This window comes from Typha latifolia, chromosome 3 (assembly GCF_019914945.1).
Source record: "Typha latifolia isolate L0001 chromosome 3, TyphaL0001v2, whole genome shotgun sequence".
NCBI classification, from domain to species: domain Eukaryota; kingdom Viridiplantae; phylum Streptophyta; class Magnoliopsida; order Poales; family Typhaceae; genus Typha; species Typha latifolia.
The window spans coordinates 1,203,496-1,228,341 of NC_133088.1; the positions used below are offsets into that span (position 1 = coordinate 1,203,496).

General features: G+C 40.1%; 7 protein-coding genes across 15 annotated transcripts; 4 read left to right on the forward strand and 3 right to left on the reverse strand.

Annotated features, from left to right (window-relative positions):
* Positions 1 to 81: 81 nt before the first annotated feature.
* Positions 82 to 5,509, reverse strand: LOC140784158 (LRR receptor-like serine/threonine-protein kinase RPK2). 3 transcript variants are annotated; one of them, XM_073131394.1, is made up of 5 exons: positions 5,400 to 5,509; positions 1,867 to 5,265; positions 1,104 to 1,244; positions 520 to 973; positions 82 to 442 (listed from the first exon to the last, which is right to left on the reverse strand). In XM_073131394.1, the coding sequence occupies exons 1-2, from the start codon at positions 5,492 to 5,494 to the stop codon at positions 1,911 to 1,913; spliced, it is 3,450 nt and encodes a 1,149-aa protein (XP_072987495.1). In that variant the 5' UTR covers positions 5,495 to 5,509; the 3' UTR covers positions 82 to 442; positions 520 to 973; positions 1,104 to 1,244; positions 1,867 to 1,910. The 3 variants fall into 3 exon arrangements, with proteins under 3 accessions (XP_072987495.1, XP_072987494.1, XP_072987496.1); XM_073131393.1 differs by having other exon boundaries at positions 520 to 984; XM_073131395.1 differs by lacking the exon at positions 5,400 to 5,509 and adding an exon at positions 5,362 to 5,371 and having other exon boundaries at positions 520 to 984.
* A 1,459-nt stretch (positions 5,510 to 6,968) lies between these two features.
* Positions 6,969 to 10,011, reverse strand: LOC140784162 (uncharacterized). The gene is made up of 3 exons (XM_073131403.1): positions 9,347 to 10,011; positions 8,772 to 9,041; positions 6,969 to 7,875 (listed from the first exon to the last, which is right to left on the reverse strand). The coding sequence occupies exons 1-3, from the start codon at positions 9,736 to 9,738 to the stop codon at positions 7,359 to 7,361; spliced, it is 1,179 nt and encodes a 392-aa protein (XP_072987504.1). The 5' UTR covers positions 9,739 to 10,011; the 3' UTR covers positions 6,969 to 7,358.
* LOC140784164 (protein CHLORORESPIRATORY REDUCTION 7, chloroplastic) lies at positions 9,907 to 12,024 on the forward strand. The gene is made up of 3 exons (XM_073131406.1): positions 9,907 to 10,179; positions 10,978 to 11,105; positions 11,568 to 12,024. The coding sequence occupies exons 1-3, from the start codon at positions 10,125 to 10,127 to the stop codon at positions 11,838 to 11,840; spliced, it is 456 nt and encodes a 151-aa protein (XP_072987507.1). The 5' UTR covers positions 9,907 to 10,124; the 3' UTR covers positions 11,841 to 12,024.
* Positions 12,025 to 12,063: 39 nt separating this feature from the next.
* LOC140784160 (exocyst complex component EXO70E2-like) lies at positions 12,064 to 15,169 on the forward strand. 5 transcript variants are annotated; one of them, XM_073131400.1, is made up of 3 exons: positions 12,374 to 12,487; positions 12,945 to 13,003; positions 13,100 to 15,169. In XM_073131400.1, exon 3 carries the CDS (start codon positions 13,123 to 13,125, stop codon positions 14,992 to 14,994), a length of 1,872 nt encoding a protein of 623 aa, XP_072987501.1. In that variant the 5' UTR covers positions 12,374 to 12,487; positions 12,945 to 13,003; positions 13,100 to 13,122; the 3' UTR covers positions 14,995 to 15,169. The 5 variants fall into 5 exon arrangements, with proteins under 5 accessions (XP_072987500.1, XP_072987501.1, XP_072987497.1 ...); XM_073131398.1 differs by lacking the exon at positions 12,374 to 12,487 and adding an exon at positions 12,494 to 12,761; XM_073131399.1 differs by lacking the exon at positions 12,945 to 13,003 and having other exon boundaries at positions 12,064 to 12,487.
* An 890-nt stretch (positions 15,170 to 16,059) lies between these two features.
* LOC140784161 (magnesium transporter MRS2-5-like) lies at positions 16,060 to 19,308 on the forward strand. The gene is made up of 7 exons (XM_073131402.1): positions 16,060 to 16,259; positions 17,124 to 17,604; positions 17,848 to 17,918; positions 18,139 to 18,267; positions 18,375 to 18,710; positions 18,801 to 18,848; positions 18,939 to 19,308. Exons 2-7 carry the CDS (start codon positions 17,169 to 17,171, stop codon positions 19,167 to 19,169), a joined length of 1,251 nt encoding a protein of 416 aa, XP_072987503.1. The 5' UTR covers positions 16,060 to 16,259; positions 17,124 to 17,168; the 3' UTR covers positions 19,170 to 19,308.
* Positions 19,309 to 20,244: 936 nt separating this feature from the next.
* Positions 20,245 to 21,568, reverse strand: LOC140784350 (presenilin-like protein At2g29900). Its single transcript, XM_073131709.1, has one exon. It carries the CDS (start codon positions 21,499 to 21,501, stop codon positions 20,296 to 20,298), a length of 1,206 nt encoding a protein of 401 aa, XP_072987810.1. The 5' UTR covers positions 21,502 to 21,568; the 3' UTR covers positions 20,245 to 20,295.
* Positions 21,569 to 21,646: 78 nt separating this feature from the next.
* Positions 21,647 to 24,428, forward strand: LOC140784351 (uncharacterized). Of its 3 annotated transcripts, XM_073131712.1 has the most exons (5): positions 21,647 to 21,769; positions 22,201 to 22,330; positions 22,424 to 22,496; positions 22,610 to 22,712; positions 23,372 to 24,428. In XM_073131712.1, the coding sequence occupies exons 2-5, from the start codon at positions 22,222 to 22,224 to the stop codon at positions 24,071 to 24,073; spliced, it is 987 nt and encodes a 328-aa protein (XP_072987813.1). In that variant the 5' UTR covers positions 21,647 to 21,769; positions 22,201 to 22,221; the 3' UTR covers positions 24,074 to 24,428. The 3 variants fall into 3 exon arrangements, with proteins under 3 accessions (XP_072987813.1, XP_072987811.1, XP_072987812.1); XM_073131710.1 differs by having other exon boundaries at positions 21,655 to 21,769; positions 22,424 to 22,712; XM_073131711.1 differs by having other exon boundaries at positions 21,751 to 22,079; positions 22,424 to 22,712.
* The last annotated feature ends 418 nt before the right edge of the window (positions 24,429 to 24,846 follow it).

Consider the following 24,846-nt stretch of genomic DNA (forward strand, 5'->3'; position numbering starts at 1 on the left):
TTTTGGATAGAATTGAATTATGATCAGGCAAGCAAACCGATGAAAATAGATTCAATGTAAACTATAAGTTAATCGCTGAGATATGTAAATTGACTAGTCTGTCATCCATCCAACTTCACAAAGAATTCTGAATGATGAGTGTACAAAATCGTAAAAAGTTGATAAATAACTACAAATGTGTACATCAGTAATAGAAATATCATGCCAGAGGTGAATCATCCTGAAAGATCTGATCAGATAACGCTGTATACTAACGAAAGTCTTAATATGACCTCATAAATAATTGCTCACATGGAATGGCTTAAATAGAAGGCCATTTTACAAGGGCATGACAAAAAGAACAGTCTCTTAGATGGCTCCAAGGACTCCTAACAAGAGTTTTGAGGCATCAGCAAATCATTTCTAATCAACCATTTGAAGTGTGGTCTCCATTGCCCCAGTCCTGAAAAGATGATCGAAAGTTTAAGCACAAATTGTCAAATCCAAACTTTATTTTTACTCCAAAATTAACATACTCACCAATCTATTTGGAATAGCAGCTCCAAATAATCTTTCCAGTGAGATTTCTGGTTTTGATTAGGCAGCACTACCGTTAGAAGGTCTCCATGAGGAGACAAAACCCTTGCAGAAAAGTACCAGTATTGCTTAGCAGTCGTTTGAAGATCACCATCAGCATTCAAAAATGTACTGTAAGGGAGTGCAAAGATTGGTCCGGTAATTCCAATATATGGAGACCATAAAGTCTGGTGTCTGAGAAGTCCATAAAGCAGTCGAGCTTTCTGTTTCTTTGTTGAGAAAAGAAAGATTCTCGCCACAAAAAAACCAGAATTACCAGCAGAGTTTCCCAGGACTAATGACCTATCAGCTTCTTATCCTCCCGCCACACCTTATAGATGGGATACATCACGTATATGGCTTCAATACAGTATAGCAGTCTAAGGCGGTTCACAGGAAGAAATACTCTCGGAAGCTTCTGTAGATTACCTAAAAAAAACATAGTTTCAAGTCACATACAATAGAATTTACAAGGTTTAGCATAGATGAATAATGTGGAGTAGACAATTATTTTCACAAATTGTAAGCGCAAAGTCTCAAGTACGCACCCAACCAATCAAGCACACAAACATTAGAATGTTTGTGAACGCTTAGTTGGAACAAATTACTTCAATGTCCGACTGAAACCTAAGGGTACATCAGTCACTTCAGACCTGTGAGACCTCTGAGTTCTGATATGTGCCATTCACCTGCATCATACATTATATGAGAAAATGTTTTGCCATATGACAAGAAAAATGAATGGAGAAACTACAAAAGGATTTGACTTGAATCTGGGGAAGAGTTAATCAGAAAGAGGCACATATAATTTGATATAGTGCTAAATTACAAGAGAAGATTATTTGTATAATACAAAAACCCTGTATTCCAGGACTAAGAATCTTCTTTAAGTACTAAACAAAGCAAACACTTTTATGACTATGATGTTGATCATGAAATAATTAAGTTTCATCATTGAAGAGAATAATTAAGCTCCGCAATTTCCTTCTTTCTTGTTGCAGTACTAGTACTATTTGTCAATAAATTCTTGTCTTATACTTAACCTTCTAATATATTTAGACCACAACACAAATTTGTGAGATTTAGTAAAAGAAAAGTACAAATAGACAAAGCATGTTACTTTGAAGAGATGAGAGAAATCTTTGCTCTGGTTAATAAAGTTCTTTTCTTTTTACCATCCTAGCAGAAAAATTAGAGAGAGATATGGTAAACATGTTGGTGTACATAAAGAAATCAACGTTAAATAAAGCTTATACTGTAGCTTGCTTTAAAATCTTCAACATGTAAATTTATTAAACTCATTTCCCTTACCTTTCTAAGTTGGAAAAAGAGAAATCTTCCTTGTATTGTTAGCTCTAATAAGGTGGAGGTCGGAGTTCTCTTAGCCGTCCAACAACTTGCTTCATTGTGGGCCTAATGGATAGTGAATCAACAGTACACTTGACTCCCAAGTGCAATGTTTCTACCAAGTCATCATGTGGAGCCACATCCCACAGCCCCTCGGTGAAGAATTCACGAGCCCGGCCCTTTTCCAGAAGCATGCAGGCCCAAGCTACTATATTGAAACCATTTCCATATGGAGAGAAAGACGGATCCAATGCTTTCTTGTCAGATATCAGCTCCAGTAATACCACACCATAGCTGTATACATCTGCTTTATCAGAAACCCGACATGTCATCGCGTACTCTGGAGCGACATACCCAAAAGTTCCAGCCACACCGGTAGTTGCATGAGTTTCAGAATTTCCAAGAAGTCTTGCTAATCCAAAATCAGAGAGATAAGCATTGAATTCATTGTCCAACAAAATGTTGCTTGGTTTAACATCCCGATGAAGAATGCGAGGCAGGTCGTGCAAATAAGCAAGTGCGCATGCAATGTCCAAAGCTATCTTGTGAAGCATCCTCCAATCCATGGGTCTCTTGGACCTCTCTTGTATAAACCGTTCCAAATTACCACCTGGAAGATAATTATATATGAGAAACATCTCTGCATCACTGACATGGAATCCTATCAATGTAACAAGATTGGGATGCCGCCACCTTCCCAGAGTCTTGATCTCTGCATGGAACTGTTGAGCACCTTGGAACCTTCCAATAGCAAGTCTCTTGATAGCCACTAGAACCCCCGGTGAAATCTCAGCCTTGTATGTTGCTCCAAAGCCACCACTTCCAATGCAATTGCTTGCGTTAAAACTCCCTGTGGCACGAACAACACTCTCATAAGTCAGTGGAACCCCTATATCCACAAAAACAGTGACTTCTCTTCTTGCAGAAGACTGATTCGAGGATCTTGGTGCACATTTTCTTGTGTATATATATAGGCCAATCAGTGCTAAGAGGACTGAGACGATGGCAGAAGCTGAAGTAATAGAGGCTATTTCAATAGAACTGAAACCACTACTGCCATTGCTAATAGGTGAGCTCCCTGGAGGTGAGTCAGTGTACGCTTGTGAATTCTTGCTATGTGCTTGCAAATCTGTTGGTGGGATAGAGAAAGAAACCATTTGACATGATCGGAATAAAGGGTTTCCAAGGACACTATTGCATCCAACAACACTGGCATTCAATGGAAACAGCCCAGACAAGTTATTAAACGACACATTGAACATGGAAAGTGATGTCACATTAGAGAAAGCAGAAGGAATGTTTCCAGAAAGCTTATTGTTGTTGAGTAACAGGACAGTGAGATTTTTCAAGTTCACAAGATCACCAGGAATCTCACCAGAGAGAGAATTCGATGAAAGATCCAAAACTTCCAGTGATCTCAATTGATCCAATCCAGAAGGTATCTGACCACTAAGATTGTTTCTTGATAAAGAGAGATACTTCAAGCTCTTTAATTGGTTAAATCTTACAGGTATTTGACCCTGAAGCCAGTTCCTACTGAAATCTAGAGTAACGAGATTCTCCAACAAAGCAAAGCCCGGAGGAATTATCCCATAAATTTGATTGCCAGCTATTTCCAAAACCCTTAGAGATGTGCACATGGAACCAAGTTCTGTTGGAATCACACCAGATATCATATTGTTGCTAAAGTTGGCGATCAATCCATTCAAGTTGCCACACTTTTCCAAGAGAATAGTGGCTAGCGAACCCATGATATTATTCCCATCAACAAGAAATGCATAAACAGTTTGGCTTCCATATCTATTGGTAGAAAGTGGCAAAGATGGCAAAGAACCTGTAAAATTATTATTCCCAAAATTATGGTACACAGTGAAATCACCGCCAGATTCAAGAACCGGGAAAGATAGTCCTGCATAAGTTCTGTCTGCAAAGAATGAAGAATAAGCAGACAACAGGTCACCGAATGAGGACTGAGATGCGGCACACTTTTTGTCAGTAAACCTTGGAATGGAGCCTGATAACTGATTCCCACTTACATCAAACACCACCATACAGGGGACAACAAGCTCCTCAGATAGCCAACCTGTCAACTTATTGGAGCTGAGATTTAGAAACTTAAGATTCTTGCACTTGCGAAATGCTCTTGGAATTCGTCCAGTGAAAAGATTATGACCCAAATTAACCATTTCCAAGCTCTCGCAAGTACCCCAATTGCTCGGAATTGCCCCTTCCAGTGTTCCCCTTGGGGCCCAAAGTACCTTAAGCTTCGGCAGAGCAGTGATTTTTTCAGAAATACCCCCTTGAAAAGCATTGAACTCATCATTATCAGGATACCCCGAAGACTCAGCCCCACTTATTGGATTAAACTGATTTAAAAGAACAAGAACAGATAGATTGAGGCAGTTTCCGAGCACTGCAGGAACAGGGCCGCTCAAGCTGTTCCTTGACACATCTAAAACTTGAAGCTTTGCCAATCTTCCGAGGTCAGGGGGGATGAAACCGTCAAGGAGATTCGAAAACAAGAGCAGAGAACGAAGCTGAGTACAATTCCCCAAATTGGAAGGAATGCCACCGACTAACAGATTACCCGACAAATCTAGTCGTTCGAGACTCCAACAACCAGCTCCAATCTCATCGGGTATTGACCTCCCGAGACGGTTAAAGGACAGGTACAACTCCCTCAGCTTAGGAAGATTACCGAGAAAAGTCGGAATGGAACCATTGAGCTGGTTTCCAGAAAGGTCTAGGGTTTCCAAATCCACACAGTTCGAGAGGGAGAGCGGGACCGTACCAGTTATCAGATTCGAGGCCACGTTGAGAACTCGCAATTTACGAGGGAATTGAGGAGGCAGGTTTCCAGAGATAGAGTTCCCTTCTAAATCAAGTACCTCCAGTTTCTCCAGCCCCCAGATCTCCACCGGGATCCCGCCGTAGAAGTTATGGAACGGCAAAAAGAGAACTCTAAGCTCGGAGAGGTTACCTACGGCGGCGCTCAGCTTTCCAGCGAGCCTCCGGTTGGGATCAGCGCAACTCCGCCCAAAAGGACCAGATCGGGAGCAGGAGAGGGAAGGAGACCCTTCGGCCGAGATGTTGAGGGAGACGATTCTGGATCTCGAGTCACAGGTGACTCCTGGCCAGGAGCACGGGTCGCCGGCGGCGGCGGTTGCACCAGACCACCGCCGGAGAAGCCCACCGGGGTCCGAGACGGAGCTCTTTAGCTGGAGAAGTGCCGATCTCTCGACGGCGCGGGCGTCCAGCGCCGATGAAGACGAAATCAAGACGGGGAAGAAGAGGAGGAAGGAAAGCGCGGAGACGAAGGTTCCGACGGCGATTCTCCGGCGAGGCTCCATGGACGATCGATCCCTGCAGAAATCCTTACCCTAACTTGAAGTGGAAGAGAAAAATTTACATGGAGAAAAGTATAGAAGAAAAGGACTAAAATATAATTTTGGAAACTACAGGCGGGGTTTTGATGTGGGGGGGGGAGAGAAGAGGACTCTCTTAGTGGGTAGAATAGCTTTTCCTCATCCTCGCTTCCTTCTTCTTCTTCTTCTTCTTCTTCGTCTACTGATACTTTTCCTTTTTCCACCATTATTTAACAAAATTATTATTAACTTCTTTTTTTTCTTTACTGTGCTGCTCGTGCTTCTTCCACCATCTCACTTTTCGCCCCTGTGGGGGGAGGGGGTCCACCAGAGACTATAGACTAGAGCAGCTGTTCCATTCCGAAGAGCGAGAGAGAAATATTAAGCCCAAAACGAAGTGGGACCCACGTGACGAAGCCATCGAAGGAACAACGATTCGCTGTTTGGTGTTCGCGGGAAGACACATGAAGGGTTGTGGTGGAAATTTTTCGAGCGTGTGGGCCCGACCTGGGTCAACCAGTGCGTCAAGAGGAAGGCAGGGCGGCCACCGTCACGGCGGACCCACCATGCAGACGTGGCAGAAAGGGGTCCACGTGAGCTCGGCCCAAGTTGGCTTACTCGATGCTGGTCGTGTGCTTCTCGTGCGATTGAGATAAATAAAATAAAATAAAAGGCTTGTAAAAATCTGGTAGTAGAATTAAATCTAGGAGTAAAGATAATAAAATATTACTTTAAAAAATGATTGGTAGGTGTTTGAAGGAAGGTTAGTTGGTTAAAGATTAAAATGATAGATCCGTGACTTAGTTGGTTAAGGTTAAAATGATTGGTATTTGTGGTAGTATAAAAAATAAAGGCTTTCTCAACATGGTCCCCAGATTGCAGTAGTTTTTCTTTCACAGGAGGACATAAATAGCCCATTAAATTAACAACTCACTGGATTCATTAGGTAGAAATCTCAAATTTTAAACCTATTTTTATCTTCTTCCTCTCTCTCTCTCTCTCTCTTTTTCCCCCCCTTCTTGCATCATATGAGGTAAGCCTTTGTGTCATTAGAAGGCCCACATGTGAGACTTGTGACCTCTTTGTTCAAAGATAGGAGTGGGAGGTGGGTTGGACTGTAGCCTTTTGAAGGTGAAGGAGACTGAAAAAGCATCTAAGACAAGCAATTTTCTGTCCACATGAAGAAGAGTATTGCAAGGGTTATATTCTAGTACAGCTAATGCATAGAATGGAAGTTAATGTTTCTTGATCCATGAGGGCCCATCTTGATTTGCCTTAATTGATACTTTTATGAAAGCAACATTGGGGTCAAGAAGAAAAGAAGGGATTATCTTGTGAATAAAAACTATAGTGGCATTCAATTTGAGCTTTGATATAATGTAGATCATCTGATTAATTTTTCATCCAATCCAATAGTAAATTATCACAACAGGAGTGCACTTTGGGTTGCTGCTAGAATTTAATAGATCTGCAAAAAAGATAGATGTAATTCTTCTCCACCATATTTTTCAGTCTGCTTTGCTGTATAAATAACATTTTGCATAAGACTGTTAAAATCCTCAGCCATGTACAATATTTTTCATGTCTCAGCTGATCATTCAACTAGAATGGAATGTTTAAGCTCCACATTCCAGCATAAGCAACAAATTCCCTGTCATATGTGTAAAAGAAAAAAGATATTAATCAGTAAGCGAAAACTAATTGCAAGCTGTAATTTAGTTTCCATTTCAAAAACCTTGAAGTACACAGCAATCTACAAAGGGCTGAACATTTCCTTTTCCAGCGTTTCAGATACACTATATCACAATAACTAAAGATGAAGCGATCACTATGGAACTCAAATTGGTTGCAGCCAATGCCCCCAGATTATAAAATATGTGACAAGAATGAGCTACCACACATCAATAATCTGCTGTAAGCACCAATCATCATCTAGAGGTTGACATGAAATCATCTCCATATGATACCTTCTTATAAGCAGTTGAGTGGCACCCCTCAAGTCCATTTGAAAGCTATATATAGGGTTTGAGTTAAGATATGAACAATCAGGATAACTATCTAATTCAATTTGGAAGGAGTATGGAAAGAATCTCAACCCTGGAATGTGTCAATCGTTGTACAAGTCCTTCTGTTATGCCCAATTTGGTTACATCGAGTACAGTGCAATGGGCGTACTTCCTTTGACTGAAATGGCCTACAAGCCCGTTTCTTTCTAGGTGGATCATGTATTTCACCCCATGTCTGAACATCTGTGTCATTGCTTTCTACGATACACTCATAGCCATGATCTGTGGAAATAATATCCCTTTCTGGCTCAGTGCGCAGCTCTTCCAATGCCTTCTCCCTACCAAGGAAAGCCCTCTTGTATGTGATAATTATGCCATACTCTTGCCGAATGTCATTCAAAATTTCTCTTGGCTTGTAATTTCGATTATGACGAAGCTTGTCTTTTATACAATTAGCTATCCATTTTGCTGTTGCTTGACGATGGCCAGCATCTTCTGTTCTGACACAAGTGTGTTCTGGTGTTAAGGTTCTTATCCTAAATGTGCTGACCTGTGGGAGCTTTGATGCATGCACACGCCACGTGCACCCTTCTGCAGCACACCTGTGATATTGCAAACCCAAAAGACATGATTAAACAACAAGTCCAGTATTAGCATGCTGGTGGTTGAAGCAGATGTGAAATGGCTTCTGATTGATGGGTTGGCTGGTGATAAATGTGCTAAGATGAGATGAAAGTGAGGGGACAGAGATTTATGTAGTCCCACCATAAGCAACTATTCTTCACTAAAAACTATGTAAAGCTTCATAGACAGAGTACCAGATGAGAAAAGCTTATATAAATATCTTCTATCTGAGCAGAACAAGGGTGCATGCTGACTCAATTGCGGAAAAGGGGCATGGTCAGAGTGCTCACCCATGTTAGGTTAGAGTTGGGTTGAAAGCTGCAAACCCATATGCAATAGATCTATAATTGAGTTGTGGAAAAACTAAACTTCTGCAGCAATTCCATATTCAGATGAATGTAGCATTGACTTCAAACATTAATCAGCCAGTGGGATGTGTTATTTTTAAGTCATTTCAATGATGGGATGAAGGCATGAAGCAGCCATGTGACACTTAAATTAGTGGCTGTACTGGTAAAAAGAATAGCTAATTTTACTAAAGTTGGATTTCCACAAACTCTTCTGTCATAATATACCTTCTAAATCAGGCTTCTGATGCTATCCCAGATACTCCAAGCATGATATATCTATACACTTCTATACTTTTGGAATGTGTTCTGCTGCAAGTTCTCATATAAGTTTGCAACTACATAACCTATATCCACAATCTTCAGTTCCATGCGTCTGTACTACGGTGTTGAATTGAAATTTCAGTTTTCACCATATCTTCAGCATGGCCAGCAATTTCCATCAAGAATTTGATTCAAATAATGACAAATTAAGGTTCACAAAACAGTTGAAAAGTCAGGATGTACAAATGAGTTATAGTAACAACCTGGCTGTGACACGACGCTGATCCGACCTGATCATATGAAGCTCAAAATTTGCAGCAATGGCAGCACTTGTCAGCGAGTTGCGAAATGTCTGCACATCTTCATACTCCTGACCAACAACCAACGACTGAGAGTCTCTCTGAAATATCTCGCTTGACATGCATGGGTTGACGGATTCATGCCCTACATACCCTCTTCTCGAGGATGTCGCAGAGGTGCTCGGACCACTGTGGCTATCAAGTGGTTCTTCTCTTGTCACCATCGCCATTTCTCTGCAAAAATTTTCCCTTAAAGCTGACTACTTGAAGAAGAACTTCCACATAAAACAGTAAAAGGCACGACAGTATGACTTGAAGAAACTGTGATAAAAATAAGAACAAAAGAAACACAATTGTCGGGTTGCCTATTTAGCAAAAAGAAGAAAAGAGGCTACTTTTTTATGTCAGTTTACAGAAGAAGCCACCGAAAAGTACTTCTATATTGAATTAAATGAGTAATAATGATCTGAAAAAAAAATCCAACTTTTCATATAAGCTAATGATAATTCTGGTATTTGGGTTTAAGGTTGGAGTTATACCTGACTGCATCTAATGCAGCAGCTTGAGAGGTGGCGGTGGGCATGCTATCCTCCATGGCGATGCCTTCTTCATCGCTAAAGAGAAAGATTGGGATCTTGCGATTGGAATCGAACTCCTCCATCATAGTCCTCACATCGTCGTCGTCCTCCACAGAGACGAGGCGGGCGTCGAGGCCGCTCGATACGCCGTCATCGGGGAGCTGGAATCTGACGTCGAGCGATCTCGGATCAGCGTCGCAGATCTCCGACATCTTGGCGAGGAGAGATCGGAAGCTCGCTGACCGTTCGATCGTGACCAAACGAGTCTTCCCACCGACGTAGAACGCCCTTCCTTGCTCTCTCACGAAGCCACCGCCGAAGCTACACAGGAGCTTCGCCTTCTCCCCCGCCATCGGTACACAAGCTCTAATCCCAACCCTATAAATGGATCGAAGGGGATATAGCGAATTGGAATTGTAACAATTCGATCTCGCCGGCAAATACAGCTCCACCGATCAGAGAGGAGGGAGATGGGAAGAGGGGTAGATGGGGAAAGGGGCATTTGGGGAATGGAAATAAGCGGAGAGAAGAGTAAATCTGGAAAGTTTGTGGAGGGTATTACGGTAATTTGGGTACTCCTATGGGGATATAATGGGATTTGTGAATACTTTTATACAGTGCGTTATCCTCTATCCACGGTCTTTATTCGGTGATTCCTCCACCAGATAGTATTAAGATAGAACGAGAGAGAGAGAGAGAGAGAGAGAGAGAGAGAGAGAGAGAGAGAGAGAGAGCTAAAATGGAGGGAGCTCTAAGCAAGAATGCTTCCAGGATTGGAGTTCAAGGCTTCCATGGTAATTTCTCTCTTGTATCTTTTTCTGATAGATTCATGAGAAATACTAGTGCACCCTGAACGATTCTGATGCACTTAATAATTTTTATGCTATTCCATAGTTAGTGCAGTGATCATAGTGAACTGTTCATCTGATTCATTGTTTGTTTGTCCATGGAAATTGTTGGTGTGGAGAAAGAAAATGAAGGAAGAGAATGTATTTTTGAGGAACAAATTCTTTTTGAACTTATGAGTGGTGCTTTTTGTTGTGTTTTATGAGTCAATGATGGAGTATGAACTTCATTATGTAATTTTGGATTTAATGAGCTATTCTATTTGATTGAATTGAGGTTGGGTTCTTACTGTGTTGTCCTTGATACTAGTTCTATTGCTAGATTTTGTAGGGGAGTCTATTAACCTAGCAAATCTATGGCCTAGGGTTCCTGCAAAATCAAGATTGGTGGGGATTTTATTTTTTCGGTTATTGTATGCTTATAGCTCTTGAATATGCTCTGCATTTGTGCACCATTATTGATTCTTTTTGTTATCATCGCAATGCAAGTAAATGAATCCTTGTATAATTGGACATGTTTAATGGTTTCTTGTGTATAACCTTTTTCTGGAAGGTAACTTCAACTAATGTAAAATTCTTGGTAGTGTATATATAACCAATCAGATATTGGAACTAGGAAGTAGAAGGAACTTTAAATTGTTCTTTCGCATGGACATCGTGCCAAGACTTAAACTAGTTAGAAAATGATGTCTGTTACATGGACATTCTGAAATTTGAAAATAGCATAATGCCATCTACTTCTTATAGGCAAGCAGTTTCGAAAGTTGTATAAGCCAAATTGGTACTTTACGCGAAGAGCAATATCCACTGCCAGTATTGCTTGCTCAATATCATTCCTTGAACCGCCGGAGAAACCTAACAAGCGTAATGTGAAGGTATCAATGTTTCACTCCTCTTTGTTCTCAATTCTCAAATCTAATTCATTTGCTGGTTTTGTACTTTGCAGTTCTTTCTGAGATAAAAAGGCTAGAGTTCCAATGACAAGAATGATGTTGTTTCCAATTCTAAACAAATATATGTAAATCCTCATCACCCTAAAGTCATAAATTTTGGAGTGACCTGAACGTAATTAAGCTTTGTGTTTGTTACTTTTGAGTACCCAGTTATCTTAGTTCTGGAGAGATCTTATTGTTTGACTTTTACCAATCACAAATATTCTCTGGTGAGGTGTTGACAAAAACCAAGAAAATAGGACCATGCCTGTGTTGTTAGATATGGTGTATGACTTACATTTTCATAAATATTTGAAATATAAATTGATAATGTGCTAACTAAGAAGTATGTCTAAAAGTTTGTATATTAATAGAATTAAGTGCTGGTAAATGTTATTACCTCAGGTCTTTGCTGTTAGGAGGAGAAGGGCATATCTAAGGTCTGATACATATGTTCTCATAGAACCCGGTAAAAGCGAAGAGTTCCTTTCAGTGGAAGAGCTCAGGATCAGATTGAAAGGCTGGTTAGAGAATTGGCCTGGAGATGGCTTGCCTCCTGATCTTGCAAGATTCAATTCCATTGATGATGCTGTTTCTCACCTTATAAAGTCTGTTTGTGAGCTTGAGATTGATGGAGAGGTGGGTTCAGTACAGTGGTATCAAGTCCAACTGGAATGAAAGACTCTTCAGCACATAGCAAGTGTAAAGAAAACTTTTCTTCTTTCTAATTTTTTTTTTTTTTTTTTGATCTTATGAGAGAGATGAATCTTAACGATTGTAAATCTTATTTGGAGTCTCAATGTTTTTTTCTCTTAGAAAAAAAATGTCTCATTACATACAATTAGTGATAAATCTTATCTAATATTGAGTTCTTATCAGATCAATTATGCCAGCCGTTTGGATAAACAGAGAGAAATCAAGGATAAGTATTTATAAAGTGTGAGGCACAAAAAAAAAAAAAGGAAAAAATTCACAACACCCCAAAGTCTATGACAGGAGTGAACTGACAACAACCAGTAAGGACTATTTTGGTATCTATCAGGTGGTTGGTTGTCTGCAATCCGAGTCCGAGACGTCGTTCCGGACCGAACACCTTCTGCTCTAATCTTCAGCCGTTCGTGCCGTATCCAACGGCTAGATTGCGTTATACGTCAAATCAGCATTATGTATCCCCACCCTGTTGACGGACGGATATGAAAAGTCAAAGACGACTCCCGGGAAAAGACGAAACAACGCGGAGGAGGAGGAGAAGAGGAGGATGGCGAAGTACAAAGGAGAGGGCAGAGTTTAAAAGGAAGAGAAAAGAAAGGAGAAGGAAGCTTCAGGTCAGCTCATCTCCCCTGTCGTGGGTTTTTGGTTTTTCCCATCTAGAAGGATTTTGGTGGATTTCCTTGTTGTCGCGCAATTCCGTAGAGGTTTCCTTCCACTTTTGCTTGTCTCGTTCTTCTTCTTCTTCTCCTTCCGAGTCTTGTGCTTTGATTGAACGACTTCGTTGTTGATGCTGGTGACTTGGCCTACCTCCAGTAGAGTCTTCTGTCTTCCTCTTCGAACGCTGTGCCCTTAGAATTCGTTTCCACGATCTTAGGGCTTCAGTTTGCTGTAAGTTTCTTTAGCTTGTTTTGATTGCTTTCAGCTTTTCTTCTCTTGTTACCGGATCGATTTCTGGAAAAAAGTTTGATTTGTTCCTCCAATTTTAGTAGAACTGTATTGCAAGCAGGGGATTAGTGTAGTAATTTTCTAATAATTCGCTTGTTCTTAAGCTAGTTATTGCAATATACCCAGGTTGATAGCTGAATCACTTCTGTCAAGAAACCCTCTTATTAAATTGGCTGTTCATCCAAGTATATTTCCCACTATTTATTTGGAATTGCTGCGAGATTTTTTTGCTTTGCCTGTGTTGGATTTCCTGTCCTGATGAGGTAATCTACTATGGCTAGATGTGCATGTGAAAGCCGTTGAAATGGGTGAGGGAGGTAAAGAAGTTCTTAACGATGACATGATCAAAATCATTGGCGATCTAGATACCCGCTACTCGAACATGAGCCTTGCAGAAGAAGAGGAAGTTATCATTGATGAAAAGAGGCTTAAGTTTTTGCTGGAAAAGGTCCTCACTGTTGATTCCAATCACTCCATGATATGCTGTTGTGATCCAGAAGAAGCATCAGGGTATTTGCAGACCGTAAATGAAATTCAACAGCTTATGGAGAATTTAAGAAACTTTCAATTCAGCAATGAGAAGAAAGATAAGAATGAACTCTTAGTCCGTGCGGATGACATTCTTGAGATGGTGATGCCAAGGATTGAAGAGGAGTTTGTTCATCTTTTGGTTAACTACCAGCAGCCGCTGGAGCCTGATCATATGTCTTTCCGTTCGACAGAAGATGATAGTGTGTATGACTACTCAAGTAGTTCTTTTGGTGAGGAACCCATCGAGGGTAAAATTCAGAGCGATTCTAGTGCAAACTCAGAAGAGTTTGTTGTTGATTTGATCAATCCTTGTGCACTCTCCACCATCAAATCCATCGCAAAGTTAATGTTTCTGTGCAACTACGACAAGGAATGTTGTCATGCTTACATAAGTGTCAGAAAAGAAGCACTTGATGAATGCCTTTCAGATCTTCGCATCGAAAATTTCAGCATCGAAGAACTGTTGAACCTCGATTGGAAGGTCCTAAGTGGTTTGATAAAGAGGTGGAACCGAGCACTGAAGGTATTCATCCGAGTCTACCTTGCCAGTGAAAGACGCCTTTGTAATATTATTTTTGGAGACCTTCTGAAATCAGTAGAAGATTCGTGCTTCATTGAGATCTCTAAGAGTTCATTTGTGCAGCTCCTCAGTTTTGCTGATGCTGTGGCTATTGGACCTCCGAAACCGGAGAGGCTGTTCCGGAGACTTGATATGTATGGGGTTTTGGATGATCTTCTAATTGACATAAAATCCTTGTTCCCAGAAGAGTATGGTTATAGCATCTTAACAGAGTGCCATGAGGTTTTACTTGGGTTGCGTGAATCAGTGAGACGCACTTTCACGGATTTCAAGTATAGCATCCGGTCAAACACATCAACCACTGCATTTCCTGGAGGTGGAGTACATCCTCTTACGAAGTATGTCATGAATTATATGAACACCCTTCCAGATTATAGTGAGACTCTTGATTCACTTCTTGAGGATGAAAATGGTGACAACCAGTATTCATCAACTGAAACTGATGGGAGAAAGAACGTGGGTTTCAACCCCTCTGCTATGTCCTCGCATCTTCTTTCACTGACTGATGCTCTTGAATTAAACCTTGAAGGTAGATCTAAGTTGTACAAGGATGATTCATTGCAGCATATATTTATGATGAATAACATCTGTTACATGGTTCAGAAGGTTAAAGATTCTGAACTTAAAAGCTTTCTCGGTGACAATTGGATCCGTGTGCATAATAGGAAGTTCCGGCAGCATGAAATGAGCTACGAGAGAGCCTCATGGAGTTCAGTACTCTTTTTCTTGAGGGAAGAGGGTATCTGTCCTCCTAGGACTAACGCACCCTCAAAGACTGTCCTTAAAGAGAGATTCAAAGGGTTCAATCTTTCTTTCGAAGAGGTTTATCGCATTCAGACTGCATGGCTGGTTCCAAATGTTCATCTTCGAGATGATCTTAGAATCTCTATATCACTGAAGGTCCTACAAGCATATCGGACATTCATGGGAAGGCACCGCAGCCATATGGATGGCGTGAAACACCGAGAGAGGTACATCAAGTACTGCGCTGATGATCTGGAGAAGTATTTATTGGATCTTTTTGAAGGGTCACCAAAATCGCTGCAGCATACTCAACGATGGTGAGATTCATAGGTAGATCAAGATTTGCATGGTCCTTTTCCCTTGTTGTGTGTATTATATAATCATCTTAAGTCATTCAATGTCTGTGAACAAGAGTTCTTCATGTTTCAATATCCAGTGCTAATGGTGCAAGGAAATTCAAAAGAACTAGGGACTACTACTATGTCCCATATGCATATATGTTGCCCTCTTCACTTCTCTACAGGCACTCATGGTAAATGACCTCTCTGAGATCGAAGTTTTATGCACCTTAACTGCATGAAATCTTCTGCAGCAATTTATGTATTGCTAGTTTGCTAACATGCATCTTATTCAATACACAGGAAAAAAGATCAAATCAGCAGTTGGTATTCTAAAAGTAAACATGCTTCTAGTTTGGCAAACAATCATTTCAGAGATTGCAAAATCACAATTATTCTAAAGGATTAAGCTAATAGAGAACAGTAAATTTATTACAATGAGAACAGAAGCTAAGATATTCATGAAAAAGCTTAAAGCTAATTAAGAAGGGAAATTTAATGTTCTATATCCTCCTCCTGGCCTAAGAGAACTGTCAAGGCCAAATTATGATAAATAAAAAAAAGATTAATTAAAAAAAAAGGAGAGAATTATAGTAAGACTTTTGAACTACTGTTTATTTTCATATGCATCCCTCTACCAGTATTGATAAAAGAATCCCTTATTCAACTTTTCTCTTTTTACAATCATAGCTAATGATAATAATAATCTAGGAGGTCTAGGTATAATTATTCTTTAGAATAATTGCAATAACTCTTTAGTCTTTTGGTCAAGTGACAAATAAGGGATAATGAGAAGCACTACTTTCCCAAATGCCCTTGCAAAACCCTCTCAGCCTCTCTTTCTCGCCCAGTTATCTTGAGGGCTATTTTTGAGATTTGAGAAATTTAAATTATATTTTCTAACTAACTTTACGTAAAATAGTCTGTTTCGCCATCTATGATACCAGTATAATATATTCTAAATCAGGATAAGCTAAATTAATCCATAAAAACTCGGATAAGTCAGTCGCCGATACTATAGCTATAAAAGCACAGATTGACCTTTCTACTCTCTCACCACCCTCTTCTTACGACCCAGTTCCAATGATTGATAATTTTTACTAGCGAAAGAGAGCTCTCATCGGTTATTTGGGGTCTTCCCCTATACCTTCGTCTCCCTTGAACTGCTCCTCGATCCTTGGATACGAACACCTCTACGTTCCTCTCCATCTCGTCGTCTTCTAATTGTTGGTCTTCTTGGACGCCGAGGTGAGACCTTCTTCGCTAGCGATCTTTCATTGGTTCTCTCTTTTTTCTAGTTTTGCGTTGGTAATTATGATCAAAGGACACGGGGTTCTGTTCTTTTCTGTTGACATCAAGTAATTGGGTTGTCGAATTGTTCATCCTGGGACTAAGCTGATTTGATTTTATACCAAGAGTTCTTGTTTCACTCAGATTTTTGGTTTTTTTTAAGAGAGGGGGAGGTTGTGGAGTTTTATACCGGTCAATGCCTCCTGTAGCTAGTAGTTTTGTTGTGAAGAAGCAATCCAAAGAAAGATCTTTGATTTTGGTGGAGAAATTGTTTTCTATTTTGCATCATCTATATATTTTTTTTCCCTCTCCTAGATGATGGACTCGATCTGTTGCACACATCAGAGACATCCATTTAAGGCTAGAAATAGAGCTCCAAATTTTTGAACCATGAGAAAGGTGAGTCGAATCCCCAGGACACAGCAGTCTTCTTGAGTAATAATTTTGTCAAACAGTTGGACAATTGAGGTGTAACTGAAAAAAAAATTCATCCATCACTTTAACAGGTGAACCTTATAATGCAACACAGACTAATTTTGCCCTGTCCTTAGAACTTTCTGAAAGTGATTTTATGAGGTCCACTTATGAATCTGGAATGTTTTAGATCATACAGCTTACAGCTTCCTTGAATGACATTAGATGATTGCTTTGAATCACAATATATAATTTAGTCAAATCCATGTAGGGGGAGTCATGATTCTAGTCTTGTCATTAGTTTGCTTAAAGAAGTATACATTTAATAATTCCATTTATGTAGCTTATTTTCTTCACTATCAGGGAATCTTATTTGTGTTCTCTTGTGTTGGAATCAAACTTTGTTAGGTTGATATGCAGTGAGGACTTTATGTTTGAAAGATACAAGTTCTAATGAAAAACCCGCGGTCTCCACTTATACCATCTGAGCTTCCAAAACCTGCTTCTTTCCGTGAAGGTGTTAAGACATATAGCATTGAGAATCCACTTCTTCCTGGATTTGGGGTTTCAAATTTGAAGAAAAGAGGTCATGGTAATCGTTCATGGATACAAATAGATAGAAGTGGGAAATCACAAGTCATAACTCTTGATAAGGCAAATTTGATGAAGGTTTCTGGTTTACCTGCAAGAGACCTTCGGCTTCTGGATCCACTGTTTGTTTATCCTTCAACAATACTAGGTCGAGAGAAGGCCATTGTTGTTAGCCTTGAGCAAATAAGATGTATAATAATGGCAGATGATGTTTTTCTCTTGACTTCATTGGATCACTCTGTCTCTCGGTATCAATCGGAGTTATGCAGAAGACTTCAGATGTCACAAGAACAAAGTGGTATGTTTTTTTTTCTTTTAATCTAGAATTAAATTTGGATTTAATGAAGTTTCATTTGTTTTATAAATATAGATGAATTGTGTCTAATCACATACCTGTAATATTGGACCTTTTTTTCTCTGAGCATATAATCTCTGTGGATACAAATTGGACAGGTTAACTTCAGCATAGAATTTTATCTTCCTCAAACAAACTTAATTCTGTATGATGTGCTTATGTTGTAATACTTTCTTTGGCTTCAAGATGATCTACCTTTTGAATTCAAATCACTAGAGCTTGCGCTGGAGTTAGTTTCTGCTTCACTTGATTCTCAGGTATGCTCTTGTTGTTGAAGTCGTCTACAACATGTGACTTCTGCTCATGGAGGAGTCCCTCATGTTATAGACTAAAGTTGCTACTACTACACATTTAATTCATAATTTTTGAACTTTGACGGTATGTTTCTGGTTCAACTTTGTATAGTTCTGCATTATAAGAAATTACTAGTAAAAGATTTATGATAATCCATTTAACCATCTTCTCGATTTATATTAGGTAACAGAGTTAGAAAATGAGATATATCCTGTTCTAGATGAACTGGCATCTTCCATTAGCACTGTGAACCTTGAGCATGTACGCAGGCTCAAAAGTCGTCTTCTTGCCTTGACTCACAGAGTACAGAAGGTATAATTTCCATATTTCTTCTTTTCTCACATAGATTCATAGAAATTTTTAAATTTTTTATTACTAATTTCCTTTTTCAGTATTAAAACACTAGACCAATGTTCCAGGTCCGCGATGAGATAGAACACCTCATGGATGATGACGGAGACATGGCAGAAATGTACCTAACTGAGAAGAAAGAGAGGACAGAGGCATACTTATCCGCTGCTAAATATGTTGACACAGTATCGGCGAGCAACTGGGTCACAAGATCAGCACCTGTATCACCTACATGTTCTAGTAATGGACAGCTGGGAAAAACATCAGGCAGTACTGTAATGAGCTTTGACAAACATGGGAGCTCTAAGTGCTCATCTAGTAGTGGAAGTTGTGTCGAAGAACTAGAGATGTTACTTGAAGCCTATTTTGTAGTCATAGACCAAACTTTGAGCAAGTTATCTTCCGTAAGAACTTTATTACTGTTTTAAGATATTAATTCTTTTTTCTCATTCCCTGGGAGCATTCTAAATTGTATTTTGCTTGTGGTCTCTCAGCTCAAAGAGTACATAGATGACACTGAGGATTTTATAAATATCAAATTGGTGAGAAGCAGATGAGAGACTCATTTAGATCTCTTCAAAACCATTTTAAGAATGGGCCCTGATTTAGACTTTATTTTATGGCTTTAACAGGATAATGTTCGCAACCAGCTAATCCAATTTGAATTGCTGCTCACAGCTGCCACATTTGTCGCCACAATCTTTGCAGTTGTCACAGGTGTTTTTGGGATGAATTTTGAAGATTCTGTGTTCTCACATCCATCCAACTTCAAGACAGTCCTGATCATATCAAGTTTTTCCTGTGCAGTCATATATATCTCTTTTTTTCTATATGCTAAATACAAAAGGCTATTGCCCTTGTAAGATAGTATCCATCAGCGCAAACTCTTTTTTTTTCCCTCTCTGTTCTATAATTATTCATTCTTTTCTCTTGTAACTTGTAGTTATTGTATACTTTGATTCTTGCATCAAAGCTATTGAATTTGGTGCTCCTTTTCTTGTATCTGTGAATTTTCTTATCTGTTTCTTGAGTTTATCATTAGCTCGAACAATGGGGGCATTTGAACCAAGAACATGCCTAATGAAGGGTGATATCTCTATTACTAGTAACATCTAGTAGATGTGTTTTAAATCTTTGCTATAAGGGAAAACAATCGGAGCCTTAAATACCATCAAACTGGCCTGAACTGGCTAACTGCTTGCTTAAAGTCAATTATGGTTTAGATTGTTTCATTGGCAAGTCAAGCTCTGAGCTTTGAGATGTTGCAGGTGATTGACTGCTGAATACGAGTTTTTGTCTGCATGGTTATCTAAATCGATGCAGCGATTATACACTTTCAAGTATTCTTACAGTTCTCAGCACTCGCTTCGTCTTATTGAACTAAAGAAACCAAAACAATGGAAGCATTCCAACTAGCAAATTTCCAAACAGTGAGTACTTTTTTCCATCCAAAATAGGAAGTTTAGTTCCATAGAATCTGAATTCTTAAAATTCATAGGTCTTCTATCTTTCTGAAGCAATAGAACATCAGCTGAAGTAGAATATAGAAATCCCTCAAGAGTATTTTACCTGCTATAAACGACAGAAGAAATTTCACAAAATTAAACAGGAAGAAATTGTTATGAGCAGCACCTCTGTTAGATAGTAAACTATGGAGGAACATCTTTACCCTCATTTTGGAGATATCTCATCTCATCATACTTTTTCTCCTAAAAAGAGGTGCAAATTCTCAAATTCCCAGTATTTAATGTATCATCAAGGATATAAGCAAATATAAACTCGCACACAAGGAACCTCATACGGACAAAGTGTGACAAACATTTTTTTTTCAATTTCCATTGAGACGAGAAGGAAACTTAGATCATTATAAAGCAATAATAATAATAATAATAATAATAATAATAATAATAATAATAATAATAATAAGAAACTAACAAGTACACCGATAAATCCAATGCTTGAATTTGCTCTCAGGATAAAATTGATGTCCTAGAACATCAACAGATTGGTAGAACATTGCACCACAAACACTTCAAGCAATGTTCGCGTCAATAAATAGAAGAGACAACCAAGAGCTATAGACACCGGAAGAGCAGGCAGTGCCTTCCGGTACAACGATAATAGTAACAGAGTGACACCAAGCCCTGCTATAATCGCAAGATAACAAGCATATACCGTCATGAAATCGAACAATGCCGCCCTCCCGACTAACACGCTGTAGAAGATGAAGTCCCCCAATCCCAACTTGATTGCTCCAGATGAACCCAATCCAATCCCTTCCAAGCCTTCTTCTTCTTCCTCCTCCTCTCTACGACTACCACTATTGGGTTGGGACTGTATTAAAGGAGTGCTCAGCTCAGAAATTGAAGGTCCATTTGTAGATTCCTCTTCAACCACCACCCTCGTCTCCGGCAGTGGATCCCCGATCGCAGAACCATTGGAATTAGCACTTGGGTCAGTGCCAAAATCCCTCCTCTCTCTCCACAACCCTCTCCTTGACCCCGGGCGATGCACCACAGGCCGCGCTTCGTACACCAATGCTGGAATCTCCTCGTCCCGTGAGATCGCGAGCTCCACAAGAAGCCTCAATGGCCCGCCGGGTAACAGAACGGCCGCCAAATCGTACAGAGAGATGGCGACCAAGAGAGCCCAAGTGGTCCACTCCGGCAGTAGCGTAAACCAGTAAGCAACCAACACACCAATGACGACCAAGTACGCCTGGTTCACCGAAATGGGCATCTTTGACATGAACACGGCCATGACCCCAACGACCGCGAAGTTGGCCAAGAGGACAAGGAAGGTGATTGCATCGATGGGGATGTCGAAGCGGCTGAGGAGGAGGAGGGAGATCTCGCCGCCCAGGAACCCGAGGACGATGAGGGAGGAGAAGGCCATGTAGGATTTGAGGAAGCGGATGAAGCGGAAGTAGAAGAGGAGGACGAGGAAGAAGGTGAGGAGGGTGACGAAGAAGATGAAGACGAGGGAGGTCAAAACAGCGGTCTTGAGGTCGTCAAAGATGGAGGAGGAGGCGGAGGAGGAGGAGATGGAGGAGAGAGGAGAAATGGAGGAGGAGGAGAGGGAGACGACGAGGAGGACGACGAGGAGCATGCAAGAGGAGACGGGGGAGACGATTCGGATGATCTCCTCGCCGAGGGAGTCGAGGACGCTACCGCCGGAGTCTGATGGTCGGGACATTTTGGGAGGAATGGATTTGGCGTTGGATTTGGCTCTCCTTTAACCCAGTCGAAAGACTAATTTCCTTTTCTATATTTCGTTTTTTCCTCTCTCTGATTAAAAATCCCAATATCAATATCAAAGCTGTTTCCACGTGTTTCAGATCGACCGCTCCATTCAGATCATCCAACGGTCAAAATAACTCCAAAGGCGGCGGCTGCCTAGGATTCAGTTCTATATAACGCTCTCTTCTGTCTCTGAAAGCCCTCTTCGCCAAAACCTCTCGAAGGTAAGCTCCGCTAAAACCCTAATCCTACTTCGTAACTACGTCATCTCCAATCCCTTTCTAGATCTCCCAAGTTGCAATCTTTCAGATACGATCTCGCTCTTGTGTTTGAGAGGCTATGCATAGATTTCGGTTTCGATGAACGATAGAGCTATTTTCTTATGGCTCTGTTGCTTTTAAATCCTTCGTTTATCTTTACTCTGAAGTCGTGATTGAGATAGTGTGATTTGGGGTTTCTCCGCAAATCATAAGATCGTCCTTGTCAACGGGAATCTATTTATGTTTGTTGCCTTTTAAGATTCATATCTTTATGGTAATCTCTATTTTATAGGAGTAAAGTTGGTTCCTTTTTCCTCCTCATGTGTTTTTAACTGAATCTACTACTATTTCGGGGAGTTTTCTGATGTATTCGTTCTCCCTTTTTTTCTTTGTAGTTTGGTTTCAGATCCTAAACAATGGCTTTCGCTCGTAAAGTTGGTAATCTCATTAAGCAATCTATTAACGCTAATCCATCTCTCTACCAAGCAATACGATGCATGTCATCCTCGAAAATTTTCGTCGGAGGTTTGCATATCATTTTTCCGACCACTTCTTTTGCTTATGCTTTTTCTTTGGTTTAAATAGCTTTTAATATCTCTAGTAACTCAATTTTACCAGGATTATCTTATAGCACAGATGATCAGAGCTTGAGGGAAGCATTCACCGGCTATGGTGAAGTGATTGAAGGCATGTGTTATTTTATTTCCTCTAGGAGACAGTACCTTTGTGAATTATATGCTGGAATAGATTTACTTGCTTTGTTTCTAATGTTTTTTTATTTTTATTTTGGGTTCTTGCAGCTAGGGTTATTATGGACAGGGAAACCGGTAGGTCAAGAGGTTTTGGATTTGTTAGTTTTACATCTAACGAAGAGGCCACTGCTGCTATCACTGGCATGGATAGTAAGGTATCTGCTAAACTGCATTCCTCTATTTCTATTTTCATTCTTGAAAGAATGATTAATATAATGTTTCTAATAATTCTTGGTTTCAATTATTAACTTGTCTGCCCACTTTGGAATAATATGTGCTAGACAAATACTACTTAAGTTATATTTCTATTTATTTTCTACCAGTACCATTACTGCTGAAGAGGTAATTGCTTGGCAATACTTAATCTATTGAGATTCAAAAGTGAGTTTGTTGCAATAAACATGGCACCATGTATCAGAATGGGAAATCCTACAATCACATCTCGCGATGTAGATGTTCATTACTTCGCCACTACTTCATTATTAGGTTAGATGAATTAAGATGAGTTTGAAATTTTAGATCCTCTCTTATTTTGTTCTTTCAAGTAGGAAATTCGAATGAGAATATGATAAAGAAATCATGATGCATAAAGGAACAAGCTGATGGAATTCCATTGGACTACTTGGTATATTAGATATCTGTTGCATATTTGCAATTCAAATATGTCACTCATCTTCTCGATGACATTGCTTATACAGTGTTCCATCTGTTTGTTCCAATTGCAGCCACCTATTATCCTTACGTCAACATTTTTTATTCCATATTATGTGTGATGTTATTACTCATTAGTGATCAAATGAGCTGCTGTTATTAGGAGCTACATGGGCGGCTTGTCAGAGTTAATTATGCTGCTGAACGCAGCCGTGGTGGTTACGGTGGCGGAGGCTATGGTGGTGGTGGCTATGGCGGTGGTGGCTATGGCGGTGGCAACTATAGTGGTGGTGGTGGTGGCTACAATGAAGGCAGTTATGGTGGTGGCTCCAGCAACTATGGTGGTGGTAACACTGGCTACAATAGCAGTAGCGGTGGATATGGTGGTGATGGTGGCAGTGGTGGCAGCTATAATGGAGGGTATGGTGGTGGATCCAGCAACTACAGTGGTGATAACGCTAGCCATAACAGTGCCAGTGGTGGGTTCAGTGAAGGCAGCTATGGTGGTGGTAACACTAACTATAGCAGCAGTGGAGGGCCTGGAGGTTATGGTGGTGTTGGCGGTACCGGCGGCAGTGGAAGTTATGCCAGCAATGAAGGTAATTTTAGTGGAGGCGGCTACAATTATGCAGGTGACAGTGGAAAGTATCCTGCTAGTGGAGATGTTACCTACGCTAGTGGTGCAGCTGGTGATAACAGCGGTTACCATGGTGGCAATGGTGGTTATGGTGTTACCCCTGGAGGCAGTAATTACAACGTCACCAGTGGCGGAACTGATCCTTATACCAGTGGCACAGCCAACAATAGCTATTCCAGCAGTGGTATTGCTGGTGGATATAGCAGTAATGGTGCAGTTGGAAATTGAATTGGGGTCAATGTAGTAGAATAGCAATCCTGTCTGGTAGCACCAACAATAAGCTATGATAGTGGCAGCCATGATAAACTGTTCGTGAGCAAATATAAGGATGAATTTGATGAACCTCGCTTTGCTAACAAAGACTGCTGAACAATTTCTCTTGTCATGTTGTCATCTTAATTTGTTTGTGATGTTGTATCCCGTCTTAATTTGTGATGTTGTATCCCTTAGTTTTAACCTGAGGACAATCTTTTATGGCCATGTCATTTCTTTCTTCACCTTTTTAACTTTTTGAAGTTGCAACGATCTCAACAATGGAACAACTCTACGGTGACTAGATTCTTATGAATTTTTCTATCAGTCATATGTTGAAAAGATGCAACATGCTTGAAAGTATGTACTAAATATTGATTGGTGTTTTGTGTGAATTGCTATATTCTAGTTTATATCCTTGCTGATAGAAACAGAGTTTGAGACATATTGACTGAGGTGATAAGTTCTCGATCCTTTAGAGAACTCGTGGCTAGCCTTACAATCTTGGTTAGGACATTGACTAAATTTTTGAATACCATCTACACAGATCAAGCTTTACTAGCTTGACTGATTGGGTGAGCGTCCAGCAGCATCCTGTCTGAGATTCCAATTAAATAGTTTGATTTTTGTTGGGCTCCATTCAAATTGCTGTGATCTAGAAACCCATTCTTGGAATATACATAGGAGAGTCGCAAAGAATATATTATAGACCCGCATGCTCTAGAAAGCTTCACATATCGATCAAAGGG